Genomic DNA, 14,714 nt, shown 5'->3' with positions numbered 1-14,714 from the left:
TCCCCCAGGCACGGAAATTAAGGCAAAAGCGGCAGCCGGCTTACGCTGAAGTGCCTCCTACGGACACTATAGCCCGGCTGTCTTGAAGTGCTTCGCTTGAAAGCGTGATCCTGCACACAAATACCGAGGCCAGTAAGAGTCAGCTGTGGATCTGCAACGTATCTGCTCCGTGCGGGGCTGAAGGCCATCAAGAATTGAACGGAGCAGCGCAGCTGGCTAAGAATAAATAGAAAATGGGGACGTTGCATAGCCTGCATTAACAAGGACTTCCCTTCCAGTGAGAAAGAAACAAGATTTTAAGACAGGCAGGGAAAACGGAGTGCGTGACGACTACTGTCGTGTGAAGGACTGCCGAGAAGTTTGTCACCCTGGCTGAAAACAAGCTGGGCTTGAGAGATCCGATTCTTCCTCCTGTGGGATAACCAATACAGGCTGATTTTCCCCCCCGCCGTGAAAAAAAAATGTTATTTGTGTGGCTGTGATTCACTGCCAGGTGCTTGATATACCTTGCGTTCTTTCAGGTGCGTATTCAGGAGCCAGTTTAGGTTTTTGCTGAAGGCCTTAAGGCCAAGGTGCTGCAACTCCCAGGCCCAGCTGCCGAGGCAAAGGAGCCGCAGAGCCCACCCGCGCGCAAGGGCTGGGTGGCTGCAGATCTTCAGGGAGCCCGTAAAAAGGTCTGTTCTTTGGCATACCTCCCTGACAGCTCTCGGAGAGAAATCTGAGTCTGAAATCACCACCTGCAAGACTGATTGAGATTTTCTGCAAATAGGTCAGCTCTTCCTCCACAACTCCTTTGGCATTTCGTAGCAGTTCCTTTTCCACATCTATGTCTAGTATTTTGCGAAAAAGCCACCCTATATACTAATCCTATACAAACAATCCAAAATGACCATTTGCAAAGGAACCTCCCCAATATCTCAGCCATTCGCAATGATGAGCTGTGATTTTTAGGCCTCTTGAAAAATATAAGTTGGTTTTACTAACGAATGATATTTACTAGGATAGACCTCAACCAAGAGACGCTTTGCAACATTAACTTCAAGACAATTAGTGCTGCAGACTAAATTTGGCAGGAACCTCCGGTAACACAGGTCCCATATCCGGCCGACGACACTACCAGATGTGCTCACAACTGCCCCTTCCCCTCATCTTGGAATGCAGATGGCGACACGAACACCATCAATCAACACATGCAATATTAGCAACAGCGTCTGTAGTAGTTTTCCTCTAAAGGAAATATGAACTATGGATCAAAGTGCAAAAAGCAGCACTGTCAAAAAATGTTATTCCTCCTTTCTTGGCTTGAGCCAATAGACGGTACAGAGTTAAAAAAATTCAGCATCTCTTCTGCCTGCTTCACGATGTCTTGAAATTTCTTTTACCGATCAAAGTGATTTCTAAACATGATTCACCTTCAGCATCTTTAGAGAGATAAATATATTATCTTGTTATATAACAAGAAAATGGAGACAGAGAAATTAAGTCATTTTCCTCGGAGATGGTGATTCACCACAAAATCCAAGACTACTGCTCTGACTGAGGCTCACGCTTAAACCAGTAGGCAACTCTAATTTAACGCCACACCTAAAACCACAAAAGATTCCTAAGTTATTATCAGAAATACCCTGGTAGATAACCTCTACCTTACTCCAAGACAGTCAATTATAAAACATGTCTTCTACAACTCCAGAGCTTGCACTTCTGAAAACAGTAATACAGCAAATTAACCATTAAAAGAAGTCTACTTACATTTTCATTTTTCAAAATTAGCTTCAAGATTGCTTCTCTTTGTTTCAGAGCCTTAAACAAAAGAGATTAAAGTTACGAGAGTACAAAAATAAACATACGTAACATCTATTTCAATTTTGCACGGCGTGGGCTTCCAGTCACAATTCAGTGACACAAGCTGATCCCTCAAATGGAAGACGCGATACACACTAAGGAAACCTGTCTGATGGCAAATCACTCAGCAAAACAAGATGTAGGGTACTCTGACTCCAGGAGCAGATGAAACTAAACATTTGAGCAAATACACGTACACTAACTACAGGGAAAGGGAAAATGCACTGACATTTAGTCTTACTTTGCCCTAAGTGAAAGCAGCTGTCTCCAAAGATTTCCCATCATCTTTAACGGAGGGCAGACTCTCTAGACCTAGGGGATGCTTTCAATACTTTGCTAAATCAGGTGAAGAGGATAAACTGTTCTGCTTAAAAAAAAAAAAACAAATTAATTAATTCTACAGATGATGCTTGGGAGATTTTAAGCAATATAAATCACATACTGTGATGAGGTTACTGCAAGAAACAGTTAAGTCCTGAGCACAGCAAGGTAAAACACAGGCAGCAAAGGGACTCTTTCTTGTGTCTCCCAAACCCAAACTTGTCCTAAATTCCCTTTCATTGTTAAAAAGGGAAAAAATTACCCCTCAGGTACTCTGGCAGCTGAACAGTTGATACTCTGTCTCAAAAAATCCTTCTTCCCTTTCCCTCTGCCTTGCAGATAATTTCTTGTGAGTAATTTTGGGCATTTTAATCTCAAACGTAGTTATAAAATCTGCAAGGCTTTAGCTACTCTACACCGATGCTACCTGTGCACGCTTCCGATCCACAGCACATAAACGATCTTGGCCCTCAATAAAAGAGTTGTAACCAATCTTGGTTGTATCGCAAAGTACCACAGACAAGAACAAGAGACAAGCGGAAAGTTCATGGGATGGCTGTAGCGGGGCAAGGAAAGTTACGTGCCTGTGCCCTAAATGACACCTCCTGTTGTCATTCTGATCCTGGGAGAGGGAGCCAACGCCTGTAATACCCTGAGGCACTGCTACCTGCGGATAATGCACCCTTTCCAACGACGGTTCTTGATAGAAAGACATGATAAAGTGCTAAAATACACATCCTTGCCCCTTACTAATTCAAGGGAAGCTTGAAGATGAGTAAGGTGTACGAAACCCTATGAGCAGGCATCGCAGCGAAGCAGTTACTACGTTATAAATGCTTTGTTTTGAAAAGTATCCGCCCACGAGGAGTGAAAGCCAGTTCAAACAAGATGGGTCTGGGAACATGACTACTCTCTTGCACAATCAGCAAGAGCTTTACTCCTCCAGTTTTGTCTCTAAGTTTCTGCAAAAAATGAATAATGAAGGCTATTTCTGTAGCCAGAAGGGAATACTGACAACCACGACTGAACTCTTTATAATATTGATAGAAAGACGTCTTGTGATATCGCTAAGTGTTCGAAGGCGACTAAAATACCTTGAAAAGGATGGCAAAAGCAAAATTTATACTAAGGGTAACATTGTGATAAGGTCTTGATAAAGACCTTAATTACTGCCTGTTTGGCATAAGTAGTAAGCGGAATAAAAACAGTTTTCCAGATTGCTTGCAGTGCCTGACTGTGGAAAGGCTTGAAAAGAATGTAGGCTTTGGTATGCAGATTTCATTCCCTCTTCTCTCCTTGAAAACTAAATCCTGCGTATCGAGAGGGTATAAATGGCAGTCAGTGTGTACGTGCTTCTTGACACTATCCGACCTGGGTGCCACTCTCCCCGTAGGAAAGTGTGTGCAGTCACTTTTGTGCTTTTTGTGATTATTTTCAAGTTAAAACTAAGCTCTTTCCAGAGTGCGGCAGCTAAGCCACTCCATTCTTATAGATGAAGAAAACGAGTGGGAAGCTCTCAGAGCACATGGAGCTGTTTCAGATAAAAGACCCAAGGAATCAAGACTTCCGTGACAAACTTCACCTTAAAAAGCAAAGTTATATACGTGCTTCTAAAAACTAAAACCAGATCAAATTAATACAGTATTTCTTCAAAAAAAAAAGCCCCAGAGATGTGCGTTTCCTGGCTGATAAGGCACCTGCCTGTAGCTCAGCCACCAGGCACGCTGTTCGGGCAAGCCTGGCATGACTTACAGGTTGGTTGATGTGAAACCGGGTCGGCATTCTTCTCATGATTGCAGAGTCAAGATCCTGAGGACGGTTGGTGGCTCCCATCACTATTACCTGTATACACCAACAGCAAAAACGAGTCAGCCTGAAACCAGCTTTTGAAAACATTGCCGTATTGGAGTTTCAAAACCAAACATGTGACTCTTCCACACTTTATCAAGAACATCGACATTTAAAGAAGTTACATAAGGTTTCTCGGTACCGATTTCAGCAACTGGATTTAAACAGGCAGCTTAAGAGAACACTGGTACCACAGAGTACCGTCTGGGTGGAGATTTTTACATTAGCCTGAAACCTTCTGAGCCCAATTTGAAAGTTCAAGCTCTAAGCAGTAACCCAAAACTTCTGCTTGTAAGTCTTGGCAATGTCTCTTTAGTTCCTGGTGGTCTGGAAGGAACTTGAAAGGAGACGTTTTGATAAGTTATTAAAGAATGTGGCACTTCTGTGCTGTGTTGAAAAAAGAAAGGCAATCAGTTCACCAGGATGACCAAGCTGGCAGCTTTCGCGTGCACTGAAATGTTGTTTCTTTTTTTAAGCATTAAGAAAAGGATTAAAAGTCAACAAGAACCTATATGCACTGGTATACTGTAACAGCAGCACACTAAATATGTACAAGCCAAGTTCAATACAAGGAGAGTATTTATGTCATTTGACCGCATTCCAGTTATTAGTTTAAGAACAAATTTACTTCCCATTCACATCAGCCTTGTTTTCTCGTTTGTTATCGTAAGTTATGTACATTGTAAATACCCAGTCACGAAAGTGAAAAATGTCAGGGAAATTAATCTCCTATCAATACAGTTTCCTGACACGATTCTGGTCTTTTGTCTGGGGTCACCGTTCCGCAGCCAGCCCTGGCAGCTCCAGCAGCCCCTGGCCAGGCGGGGCTGCGTGTGCCGGAGCAGAGTCACCCTGCCATCTAGAGGCTTAATTACACGGTGGCAAATTGCTACGCACAGAAAAAGCCAAAAGGCACATTTTTCGCCAGGGTTCCGGCAGCCTTCACCTTCTAGAAAGCGTTATGCACGCAAGCGCTTTGCGCCTGCCAAACGCCAGCCGATGTTTGGTGAGCTGCCTCTCGCGAGGAGCCAGCACGGCACCCGTGCGGTGCTTCCCCGGGGTCCGCACCAAGCCCCAAGGTTGGAGCCGAAGCGTTGCTCCCTCTCTGCTACCAGAGCTGAGGAGCCTTCCCAAAACCGGCTTTGTCTGCAGGTTCTGCGAAGGTGGCCCCCGCCCAGGGCACAAATGTACGGGGCTTCCAGACTTGAACCGTCCCTTCAAGCAGCACAGCTCTGTTTTCCAGGCTCCGTGCCCCAAGTTCCTGCCGGACTCAAGACCATATCCTTGGCAGGCTTAGCCCAAAGCTGGACATGCTTTTCAGGTGCAATCAAGACAGGAACAAATAACATTATCACAACACTTATTTACAATTTCCTCCTAGCATTTGGAGTTTTTGTTACCGTAACAAAAGCCAAATTTAGTCCTTATTCAAAGGAAATTTGTTTGGCAAGAATCAGACAAGCAACCCAAAGCTCCCAAGTAAACATTTGTAATTAAGAAAAGAGGCCAGCAAGCTGGCTGTCAAAAACCGAGACAATGCAAATGTCAAAACCATCGCTTAAAGAACACTTCCTGAATTGCAATGACATCTCGGGGAGGAGCCTGAAATACGGTATTGAAACAAACCACTCCTGCTGAAAAACTCCCCGGAAACCTGAATCAACCCCTGCGGTGTCTCCAGCCAATTGTTTGCCTTGCATTTTACTTTGGTGGCTCCCTACCCTGCAGAGGCGTACGAGTAAAGGACGAGAGCGACTTGTTCAGGCTCTGCATGCTGAACTCGAGAGGTGGGTAGGGCCGCATATTGTCTTACTGCAGGGAACGAACAATTTGACTTGCTACAAGAAGTTGGCAGTATATTGGGAAAAAAGTATATTGAGGAAAAAAGATAATATATTCAAATACTGGAAGAAATGTGGGCTTGTAAGATCATACTAGCTTCCCGTTAAGCGTTCATACCATTGGCCTCTTATTAATGGTAAGCAAACACTCTGCTTTAAAGCTCCTCAGTGTATATATTCACTGTGTTCTAATCAGTTTTTAAAAAAAACAACTGAAAAATAATCTTTAACACAAGCTTCAGAGAGGAGGAAAAGCAGATTTTACTAAGGAAGAACTAACGGAGGTCAGAGCATCGGAACCCATTCACAGAAAAATACAGATTAAAAAGGCTGAAAATTTTAAAATTGGAGAATAAACATCCTTTTTAAAGGCCTTAAAAAGACTGCTCCAGGTGACAGTTCAGAAACAAACCAAGCAGGCTTTTGTCTGTGCTACATTCAAGTCATTTATTTCATAGATGTTTTTTGTTTGTTTGTTTTTACAGCACCAGCAGCTTTTGTATTTTTTCCTCTCCAAAATACGATACTTCTGTTGAGATTATGGGAGGGGGACGGAAGCGTACAGGAATAACGAGATGGAAGCACGGCTCCATTTAATAGAATTTGTCTTTGGTAACATCAACTTCTCTACCCTTTCAGATTAAGTCCAGAGCCCTAGTGCTTGACTAACGTTAGTCTAAAGCTTTTCTGGAAACTAACCAACCAACCTGCAACTGGGATGAATACTGAGATCTTTCAATACCTTTCCTGAAATCAATGATTCACTTCGCCTGAAGAAAATATTGTTGACAAAATGTTTTTCAAAAGAGTTTAAAAATTCCCAATTTTGGCAGCTCAAACTATACAGCTATATTATTGAGACTTCTGAAAATAACACCTCTTAATTAGAACCAAAATACCTACAAAACCAGTCCTCTAAGAAGAAAAATGATCTATTAATACAACTCACTTCATTCCCATAATATGCTGGTAATCACTAACACTGACAGGTAAAGAAACTCTTCTGGCAATTATTACTACATGCAATCTGCTACTCTTCCCAAGCGGCTCAATAACCGAGAGGGAAGACTCGCGTTACTTTTCTCGTCGTCCTTTGTCCTTACCTGGCAGTTATAATCCGTGTCCAGTCCATCCCACAGACTCATGAACTGAGCTTTCATCATAGCTGTAGCTTCATGGTCAGAACTCGATCGACTTCGTAAGAAGGAATCTGTATTAAAGGATTCAGTAAAGCAGTTTACTTTCAATCCTGCCATAGAAACTATGCTGTTTGATTTCTCATGTGCAGACTTGTGCTATTCTCTATCTTATAAATACTTTTTTTAATAAACTTTGTCAACAAATGAAAAATATTTCTTATGATGAAGAACAGGAAAGTGGAATCTCACCATATTTTTAAGCACATCTTTAAAATTACATTACATGAGAATGCACCTATCACATGACATTGTCCCAAATCTTGTGCTCCACATTATCACTTTCCTGAATTCATGGAAAGTGTAACTTTCACCTGAACTTCTCACGCAGAGACGGAAGCATTCAGAGTCTGGCAAGCTAGAAGACACCAAAGCACAGGAGAACAGCAAGCTGCTGTGAAGGAGGCTATACACTTTGTTATGCAGTGCTCTAACTCTGCTAGTGGTTGCCTAAAGAATTTCCAACAGTTATTTCACACCTATACAAAAGGATAAAAAGCATCTTAAGAACGTAGCCCCTTCATAAACCTAAACTGTGGAAAAGGTAAAAGCTTCGTCAGGCTCTGTTTCTGCAAACTGTACAGCTCACTCGAAGAAGCACCAGTGCTACGAGACAACAAGCAATTTTAACTGAACCGCTCAAGTTCACAGCGACTTAAACACTAACGTGACAAGTCCAAACGCACCGAACAACTGGCACCTTTGCTGTCTTCCCAGCTGAACTTCCCCTCCTACTTCTTCAGCCTTATTACACTACTATCCCTGAGCTCTCCTAAACCTCTATTTTATTTCCCATTATGTGCCCTCCTGCCAAAGTGTATTTGGTGATGGGTTTCCTGAATAAGTACTTCCCTTGACAGAAGAAAAGCTTTCCTCATGAACCACCTTAGCCCAACCAAAAATAAGCAGCAACTTGTTCTACTTGTAATTTCCTGCACTAACAGAAGGAAGAAATACACTGTTTTTCCTCATTTGCCACCACTACTTTACAATAGTATTTATATTACTAAACTTTGTTCCATTATCACTCTTTTTAAGGAAAAGATGACAGTAGATCAATATACCCATCCAGATGAACCTACAGTTTAACGTCACTCTGCTACAGTTACTTACAAAAAGCGATAGATTTTTACCTATTTCGTCAATAAAAATGATGGACGGTTGGAGCTTTATAGCAAGGGAGAAGACGGCAGCAGCCAGTTTTTGAGACTCTCCATACCACTTGTCCGTCAGTGTTGAAGGCTGGAGATTAATAAATCGACAACCTGCCTCCTTTGCTGTAGCTTTGGCGATCAGCGTTTTGCCGCAACCAGGAGGGCCGTAGAGCAGTACTCCTGAAAAAGTAACGGCGTTAACGCTCTCTGGTCGCTGTACTGAAAACGTGCTTTGGTATGACAGACCTGATAGTGTCCAGGCGCGTATTTTATCCAAGTTTTAAAAGATAAGAAACCAAGTTACACAGGGTTCCATCAAATCAGAGTTATTTAAGATATCCTTATTATAAAATTAAAGCTAAGAATATCTAAAGACACGTATGGTGAAACTGAAGGGAGACATCTGTCTGAAAGAAGACCGTTTTACTACCGTGACTATAAAGGTTACATAAAACTAAAACCCTATTTATTTCCTGTAAGCGTTTGACAGGCCTGTTTATAGCCAGTTTCAGCCTTGCTAATAAAACTTAGCACGGCGGGGGGGGGGGGGGGGAGGGGGGAAAGAAAAAAAAAAGAGGAGTCCACAAACATTTTAAACAAATTACCCACAATTAAATATGACGTCTCATATTATTTTTAAACTTGTCATAGTGAAAGAATTCACCGTAGTGTTTTTCTAACATAGTTGTAAAGAAAACAATTTAATGAACAAAAATTAAGTCAAACAAGCCTCAAACACAGAGAATTACTAGGGGTTTTTTTTTCTGTTTATGTGACTGGCGACCACAAACATAATTACTCTGAAGCAATGACTTCCTATTAACACACAGTGCAAGCCACTAATAAAACTAGGGAGCTTGCCCTATATGGAAAGTCTGCTTTAAAAAGATAAATAAAAAATAATTTTTTCCTTCAGCTTATTAGATCATGACATTAAAGTAATTTTCCAGACAGTTTCAATTTGTGACTTAAGCAGAAAGTAGCCTGGAAAAACTAAACCAGTTACAAAAGTGCTTCATTTTCCATCACTTAAGACATGAAACTGAGATGGTCACAGATACAGGCAGTAATTAATAGTTTTCAGAGAATTTTCAGAAGACAATATTCCAGGGATCAGAGCAGTAAAGATAAACTTTGGCATTTTGTCCAACATTTTAGGTTCAAATTCTGCTTGTTTGCAGTAACATACAGCAAATATGGCTGTAAGCATTCCAGCAGAGAGAGTCCAACTTCTCTTTTACTGTTGGAAAGTTAATTTGTCACCCCGCCGGTTCCCTTACTGCCTCCACACTGTGCAACTCAACTCCAGAGAAAATGAAGGGATCTCCAGAATCAAAATGGGATCTCTGTCTCTCTGAATGACTGGAATTTCTAGGACTAGAACAGAGAGATGTCTGCAAGATTAGCTTACATTGACGTCTCATGTTTATGACTTATGTTTCTATGACACTGTAGAAATATTAACCAAGTGTAAGAAGCTGTACAGCAGGGCTATAGCTCACCTCTACCAAAGGACAAGATGGGGTATAAGAAGAAAAAAATTGACAATTTAGGCAGTTAAAAATGCCGGCTACATAGATTAGTGCACCAAAATGTAACATCAATAACTGAAAAGCAATTATTGCTTCATTAGTAAAATGAAACTTATTCACTAGAACTTGATTTCATGGCAAGGGAAGATGAAAAACCTGAGGGTTTTCCCTGGCATCAGTCCTAATGGTTGCACTTTGGACTGGCAACCCACTTCCTCTTTCCCTTCTGGGCAACTGTAACCTTTTTTTTTTTTTTTAAATACGAACATAAAAATCCATAACATTTCTTTCCTACCTTTTGGCGGCTGCAAGAGCCTGGAATTTTCAAACAAATATTTCTTCTTGATGGGCAAAATGACAGTGTCTTTCAAATCTGTAATAACATCATCTAAGCCTGCAATATCATTCCAGGTTACCTAACACGGAAAAACAGTATTAGAAATGATCATCATAGTCCCTGCCAACAAAAAATATCCACAAGCTTAAAAGTAGTGCGAGGCCTCAAAAATAAAAAAGACAAGTGATTAAAAAAACCCTGCTCTCCATGATGCAACTTTAGTTTTAAACTACAGCAATATTTCCTATGTATTTCCATAGATACATATATATGACAAATAATGTAATCCAAAGTCAAAATCAAGACCTTCCACGTCTGAAATGCTTTCATCGGAGTAACATGGAAAACAGTTTCTTACATGCATGCTAAGCGGGTCTACGAGATGTGCAGCAATACTCATTTCGTATTCAGTAAGCTTGACATTTTTCACTCCAATTTGCTTCATTAGTTTTTCGGCCTGGGGGAAATAAAACGCCAAGAAAATCAGAGAAAGAAATTGAATGCTTAATTCAAAAATGAGTTTTTAAAGAACTGCTATTTGCAGTCTGAAAAGCTTTTCCGTAAGTCACATCTGAAAAGAGGTCAAATCTGCCTGAAGTAGAAGGTTCTGCTATTTCCTAATGACTTGCTGTCACTTGAGTGAAACTAAGTCATATGTCTCAGTTCCCATCAGCCCTCCCACCCCCAAATCCACAAGTCATACATTATGACCTGAAAAGCAACCAAAATAAACATTAAAACACAGAGCTAGCTGTTCAGAACAGGTTTGCAGATACACAGGTAACCTCAGTACAAAATCAATTCCCTAATCTCTACAGGAGTTTCCAAAGCTGATACAGGTATTTTACACTTTAAAAAAGCCCATTAGTCCTTACAAACTTTGTACGGGATTCAGATGAAAAGCCCCAAACTTGTTGTTAAATAGAACTCTAGAGTTCTTTCACGTGCTTAATTACCTTCATTCACAACCCTGCAAATAATACACACACACGCTTTAATGGGAGATATAATTGTGTTATTATAAAAAGCATGCCCCCCCAAACCTCCACAGCACTGTATCAAGGAGAGATTAATATATTTTTAATAAAAAAAAAAAGATAATTCACAGAAGCCAGTCAATTTTTTCTATGTATTCAGTGTTTTCTTTTTCCCAATTTAAAAGGAAAAGTCATTTGTTGTGTCAACACGCTTTCACAATTCAGTTTCTCTTTATACTCAAGCTTGCGGTTAAGTCTGACATGCTTTTGGGATATTGCAACCTCTTATATAATAGCTGGCACTAGCACAGATTGTGAAAGCTGATTTTTAAAGTGGGGCCAATTTTTTAACTAAAGATTTCATTAAAAAAGAAAAGCCACCCAAAACAGAACTAGGTTGCTCAAAACTGCTGTTCGAATCTGTGAAATTTGTGTCAGCCAGAAAACAAAAAAAAAAGTTGCAACATTTCCTGCAATACTTTCCAAAGGAAACATTTAACTTTTCGTTCTGAAATGCACCTAAATCTTTTCCCAGAGCATTAACTCCCATGAATCATTTCTAGTTCAACATAAGGAACGAGGCTTTTCACGTTTCTTCTCCCCTTTCCAGGGCATTTCGACTGCTACTGGAGGTGAGGGGAGAACAGAGGGAGAGGGACATAGTGCAAGCTATTCTTAAAAAGGCATTTGGACAGCAGTGTTCCTCTTTGTCATGAGTAACTACAGTCCCTGCCTCTGCCACTACGTTGTCAAAAAGCAGCAGAGAATTAAGTTATTTCTGCTCAAGGTTTTAAAAAGCAACCAAGAGACTGATGAGAGCATTATTTAACGCGACTGCTGCTTAGCAAAGTTGTAGAAGCAGAAACGGCACTGGGACCACACACTTGCAGATAATGAGAGACAACATTGCGCTACAGTTAAACAGTTTTTCCACCACTTCAAGCTAGAAATTTTAACTTGTTATAAAATGTAAGCTCTGAAAACACGAACAGCCTTGATCCTGAGATTTACTAAAAAATAATTCTAGTTTTTTTGATTATCCCACATGCTTCTGTCGATTACTTCATTGGTTATTGCAAGTCCAGTTTTCAGTTAGCAGACTTCTCTGTATGATTGGTAATGAACGAGAGAGCATTTCACAGAAATATTTATGAATAAAATCCTACCTGTTTCTGAGCTTCTACTTTCTGCTTTCTGGTCGGATCAATAGCATCAACCATCCATTTAATGGTAAAATATGTTACAGCACCAAATATGGTTAAACGAAAAATTAATCCGACCACTTCATTCCGGCTCAGGGGACGTGAAAATGCTTCAGCATGGACCATTTTGCCTCTCAGCACTAAATGTAAAAAAAGCACAGGGAGGGACAGAAAGAAAGAAAATTAAAGCTGGGAAAACATCTGCCTTATATTTAAACACCATTTTATAAAAACTATTTCCCATGCACACAGTGGGCATAAAGCTTACCATGAAGTTATAATGAAATATCTCAACAATAGCACAACCCCAACATATAAAACTGCGTAAGATTAAAACACGCAGCGCTGAGTATAACGATGGTTTCATTTCCACTTTCAGTAAGCAGAGAAGAAACGAGAGCAACAACTTGAGGCCTTACTTCTCTATTGACTACATGCAAAAAGGTCCCGATTTCACTCTTCCCTCAGGAAATTTGCATTCCATTCAGCTATACAATACCCTCATAAAGATTACTTTATTTCAGTGCCAAGTCTATATTCCCATTAAGACTGACATTTTGTGATTGTTATTGACCCAAGAATGCTAAGTCATGGAGACAAAGATAACTACATTATTTAAACAGGGAGTTCTTTTCCCTAAGAGGAAGTTTAAAGGGAAAGCACCCAATTGCCACATTAAGGAGCAACTGATGACTTGTAGTTGAATAAAATGAGGTTAAGAGCTGGAGCCTGCACCTAGCAGAATATATTTTGAGTTATTAATATCCCTGGAAAACTGAAAATGCTGGATGTGGCACACAGCTATCAAGGGAAAAGGCTGGCTGCTGTACGAGCCAAACCCAGAAAGTACAGCACCTTCAAGTTAAGGGAGCGTGCTGCAGAGAGGAAAAATCTCTTCTTAAAACATTGAAAAATGACTTATAAAATTGGGGTCCTCTTTCCCCAATCTACTTTCTCCTCAACTGGCAGGGTTTCTGCTTGAGAACCCCCAACGCTCTCCTCGTTCACTGCCCAATTTTCCCACTGCAAGGGCAAAATCAGCGGCAATTCCTCTGGCAGCTTCCAAGGCTCCCTGGCTGGTCTCCAAACTGCGCTGTCAGCCAGGGAAAAGCCGGACTACCTACAGCCAAGATATCCTTGAATTCCCCCTCGCTTGGCTAGCGGTCGCGTTATGTCGACCCCGTATTCAACTCAAGACGATGCCATACCACAGATTCTGTTTACAAGGATTCGGCAGACTGGAACTAGGAGAAGCACTGCGTTTACCACAAGACGTCAATGGCTCGCTACTATATTCCAGTGTGGATCACTAACACAGTTTTGGGCTTTTTAACTCTTCATTCTCTGTTTAGAAATTTAAAAGTCAAGGCTCTTGCTGTGCATACCTGCTTGGAAATCAAATAAAACTTGCCTGCTTGGGCATCTAAGCAAGTAATACAGAGCTAGGAGACTCTGCACGTTCTCTTAAGCCTGATTTATTAAAATAAAAGGGCTATATACTCAGTGAACAAGGAAAAAAGCTTCCAAAAAAGCCCCCAAAATCAATGGAAAAAAGCCACTTCTTACGCAATCCTTGCCCCGAACAGCAATTGTAAGAAAAAGCTTTAACAGGAGCGCATTTTAAGCGTAACCTTTCTAAATGAAGTTCTGCTTACCCTGCCTGAATTTTTGCATTTGTTTCTAGGCAGATCGCTGAGATAATGAGCAGGACAGTTAATTGGACGGCAAACTCTAGGTCCGTACGGCTACCGCTGCATCGTCTTTCAGCTCTGCCCGCCCGCAACGCTTCCAACGTTAAAAAGAAGCCCAAGGGAGGAGCGGTGCTGGTCCCTGCTCCGCTCCCGCAGCGCGGCGGGGGGGAAATTCAGCCAGCGGCGGGAGACCCTCGCCTCCCCCCGAGCCCTCGGGCAAGAGCAACCGCTTCGCTTGCAAGGACGCGGCTTTACCCGCACGCAGCCCCCGCGATCGCGGAGCGGCCCAGAGGAGGGGGCCGGTTCCCGGCCAAGCCGCCCAGACCGACCGCCTCACCGGTCGGTGAGGGGACGGGGCAGGGCCGCCCTGCCGAGCCCAGCCGTGCCCGGGAGGCCTCCCGGGCCGCCCGCCGGGCCCCAGCGCGGGCAGGAGCAGGCCTCGGAGAGCCCCCCGCCCCGCCGAGGACGCGGCGGCGGCCGCCCGGGGCCCGGCCATGGCGACGCGGTGAGGCGAAGGCGGCACCGGTGAGGGCCGGACCGGCCGCCCGTGACCTTCCCGCCGCCCGGTAGGTGCCGGCGCGGCGGCGGGAAGCGGCGGCTCGCGGCGGCTCGCTCTCTCGCCGGGTCACTCACCCCTCGGGCCGCTCTCTCGGACACGCGGCCGGCGGGTGGCGGCGCGGGGGCGGCGGTCCTACGGGCGGAGAAAGGCGGCGGCGGCGGCGGCAGCAACGCGGGCCCTGGCTCGGCGGCGGCGCGTCCCCCGCTTCCCGCCT

General features: G+C 42.7%; 1 protein-coding gene across 3 annotated transcripts in view; it reads right to left on the bottom strand.

Annotated features, from left to right (window-relative positions):
• ATAD1 (ATPase family AAA domain containing 1) overlaps positions 1–14,714 on the bottom strand; it is a 17,907-nt gene extending 3,193 nt beyond the window's left edge. The window contains exons 1-8 of one of the 3 annotated variants that reach the window (XM_075154060.1): positions 14,575–14,714; positions 12,215–12,390; positions 10,430–10,528; positions 10,030–10,150; positions 8,182–8,382; positions 6,956–7,062; positions 3,916–4,005; positions 1,750–1,800 (exon numbers count right to left, since the gene is read on the bottom strand). In XM_075154060.1, coding sequence (XP_075010161.1) covers positions 1,750–1,800; positions 3,916–4,005; positions 6,956–7,062; positions 8,182–8,382; positions 10,030–10,150; positions 10,430–10,528; positions 12,215–12,376 — 831 coding nt within the window. In that variant the 5' untranslated portion in view covers positions 12,377–12,390; positions 14,575–14,714. Of the gene's footprint in view, positions 1–1,749; positions 1,801–3,915; positions 4,006–6,955; positions 7,063–8,181; positions 8,383–10,029; positions 10,151–10,429; positions 10,529–12,214; positions 12,391–13,905; positions 13,991–14,574 lie in introns of those variants that run through there. The other 2 variants (XM_075154059.1, XM_075154061.1) reach the window with 2 other exon arrangements.

This window comes from Calonectris borealis, chromosome 7 (assembly GCF_964195595.1).
Source record: "Calonectris borealis chromosome 7, bCalBor7.hap1.2, whole genome shotgun sequence".
Lineage (NCBI taxonomy): Eukaryota > Metazoa > Chordata > Aves > Procellariiformes > Procellariidae > Calonectris > Calonectris borealis.
The sequence above is the reverse complement of the archived record's forward strand: the minus strand, read 5'-3'. Positions and strand labels throughout refer to the sequence as shown.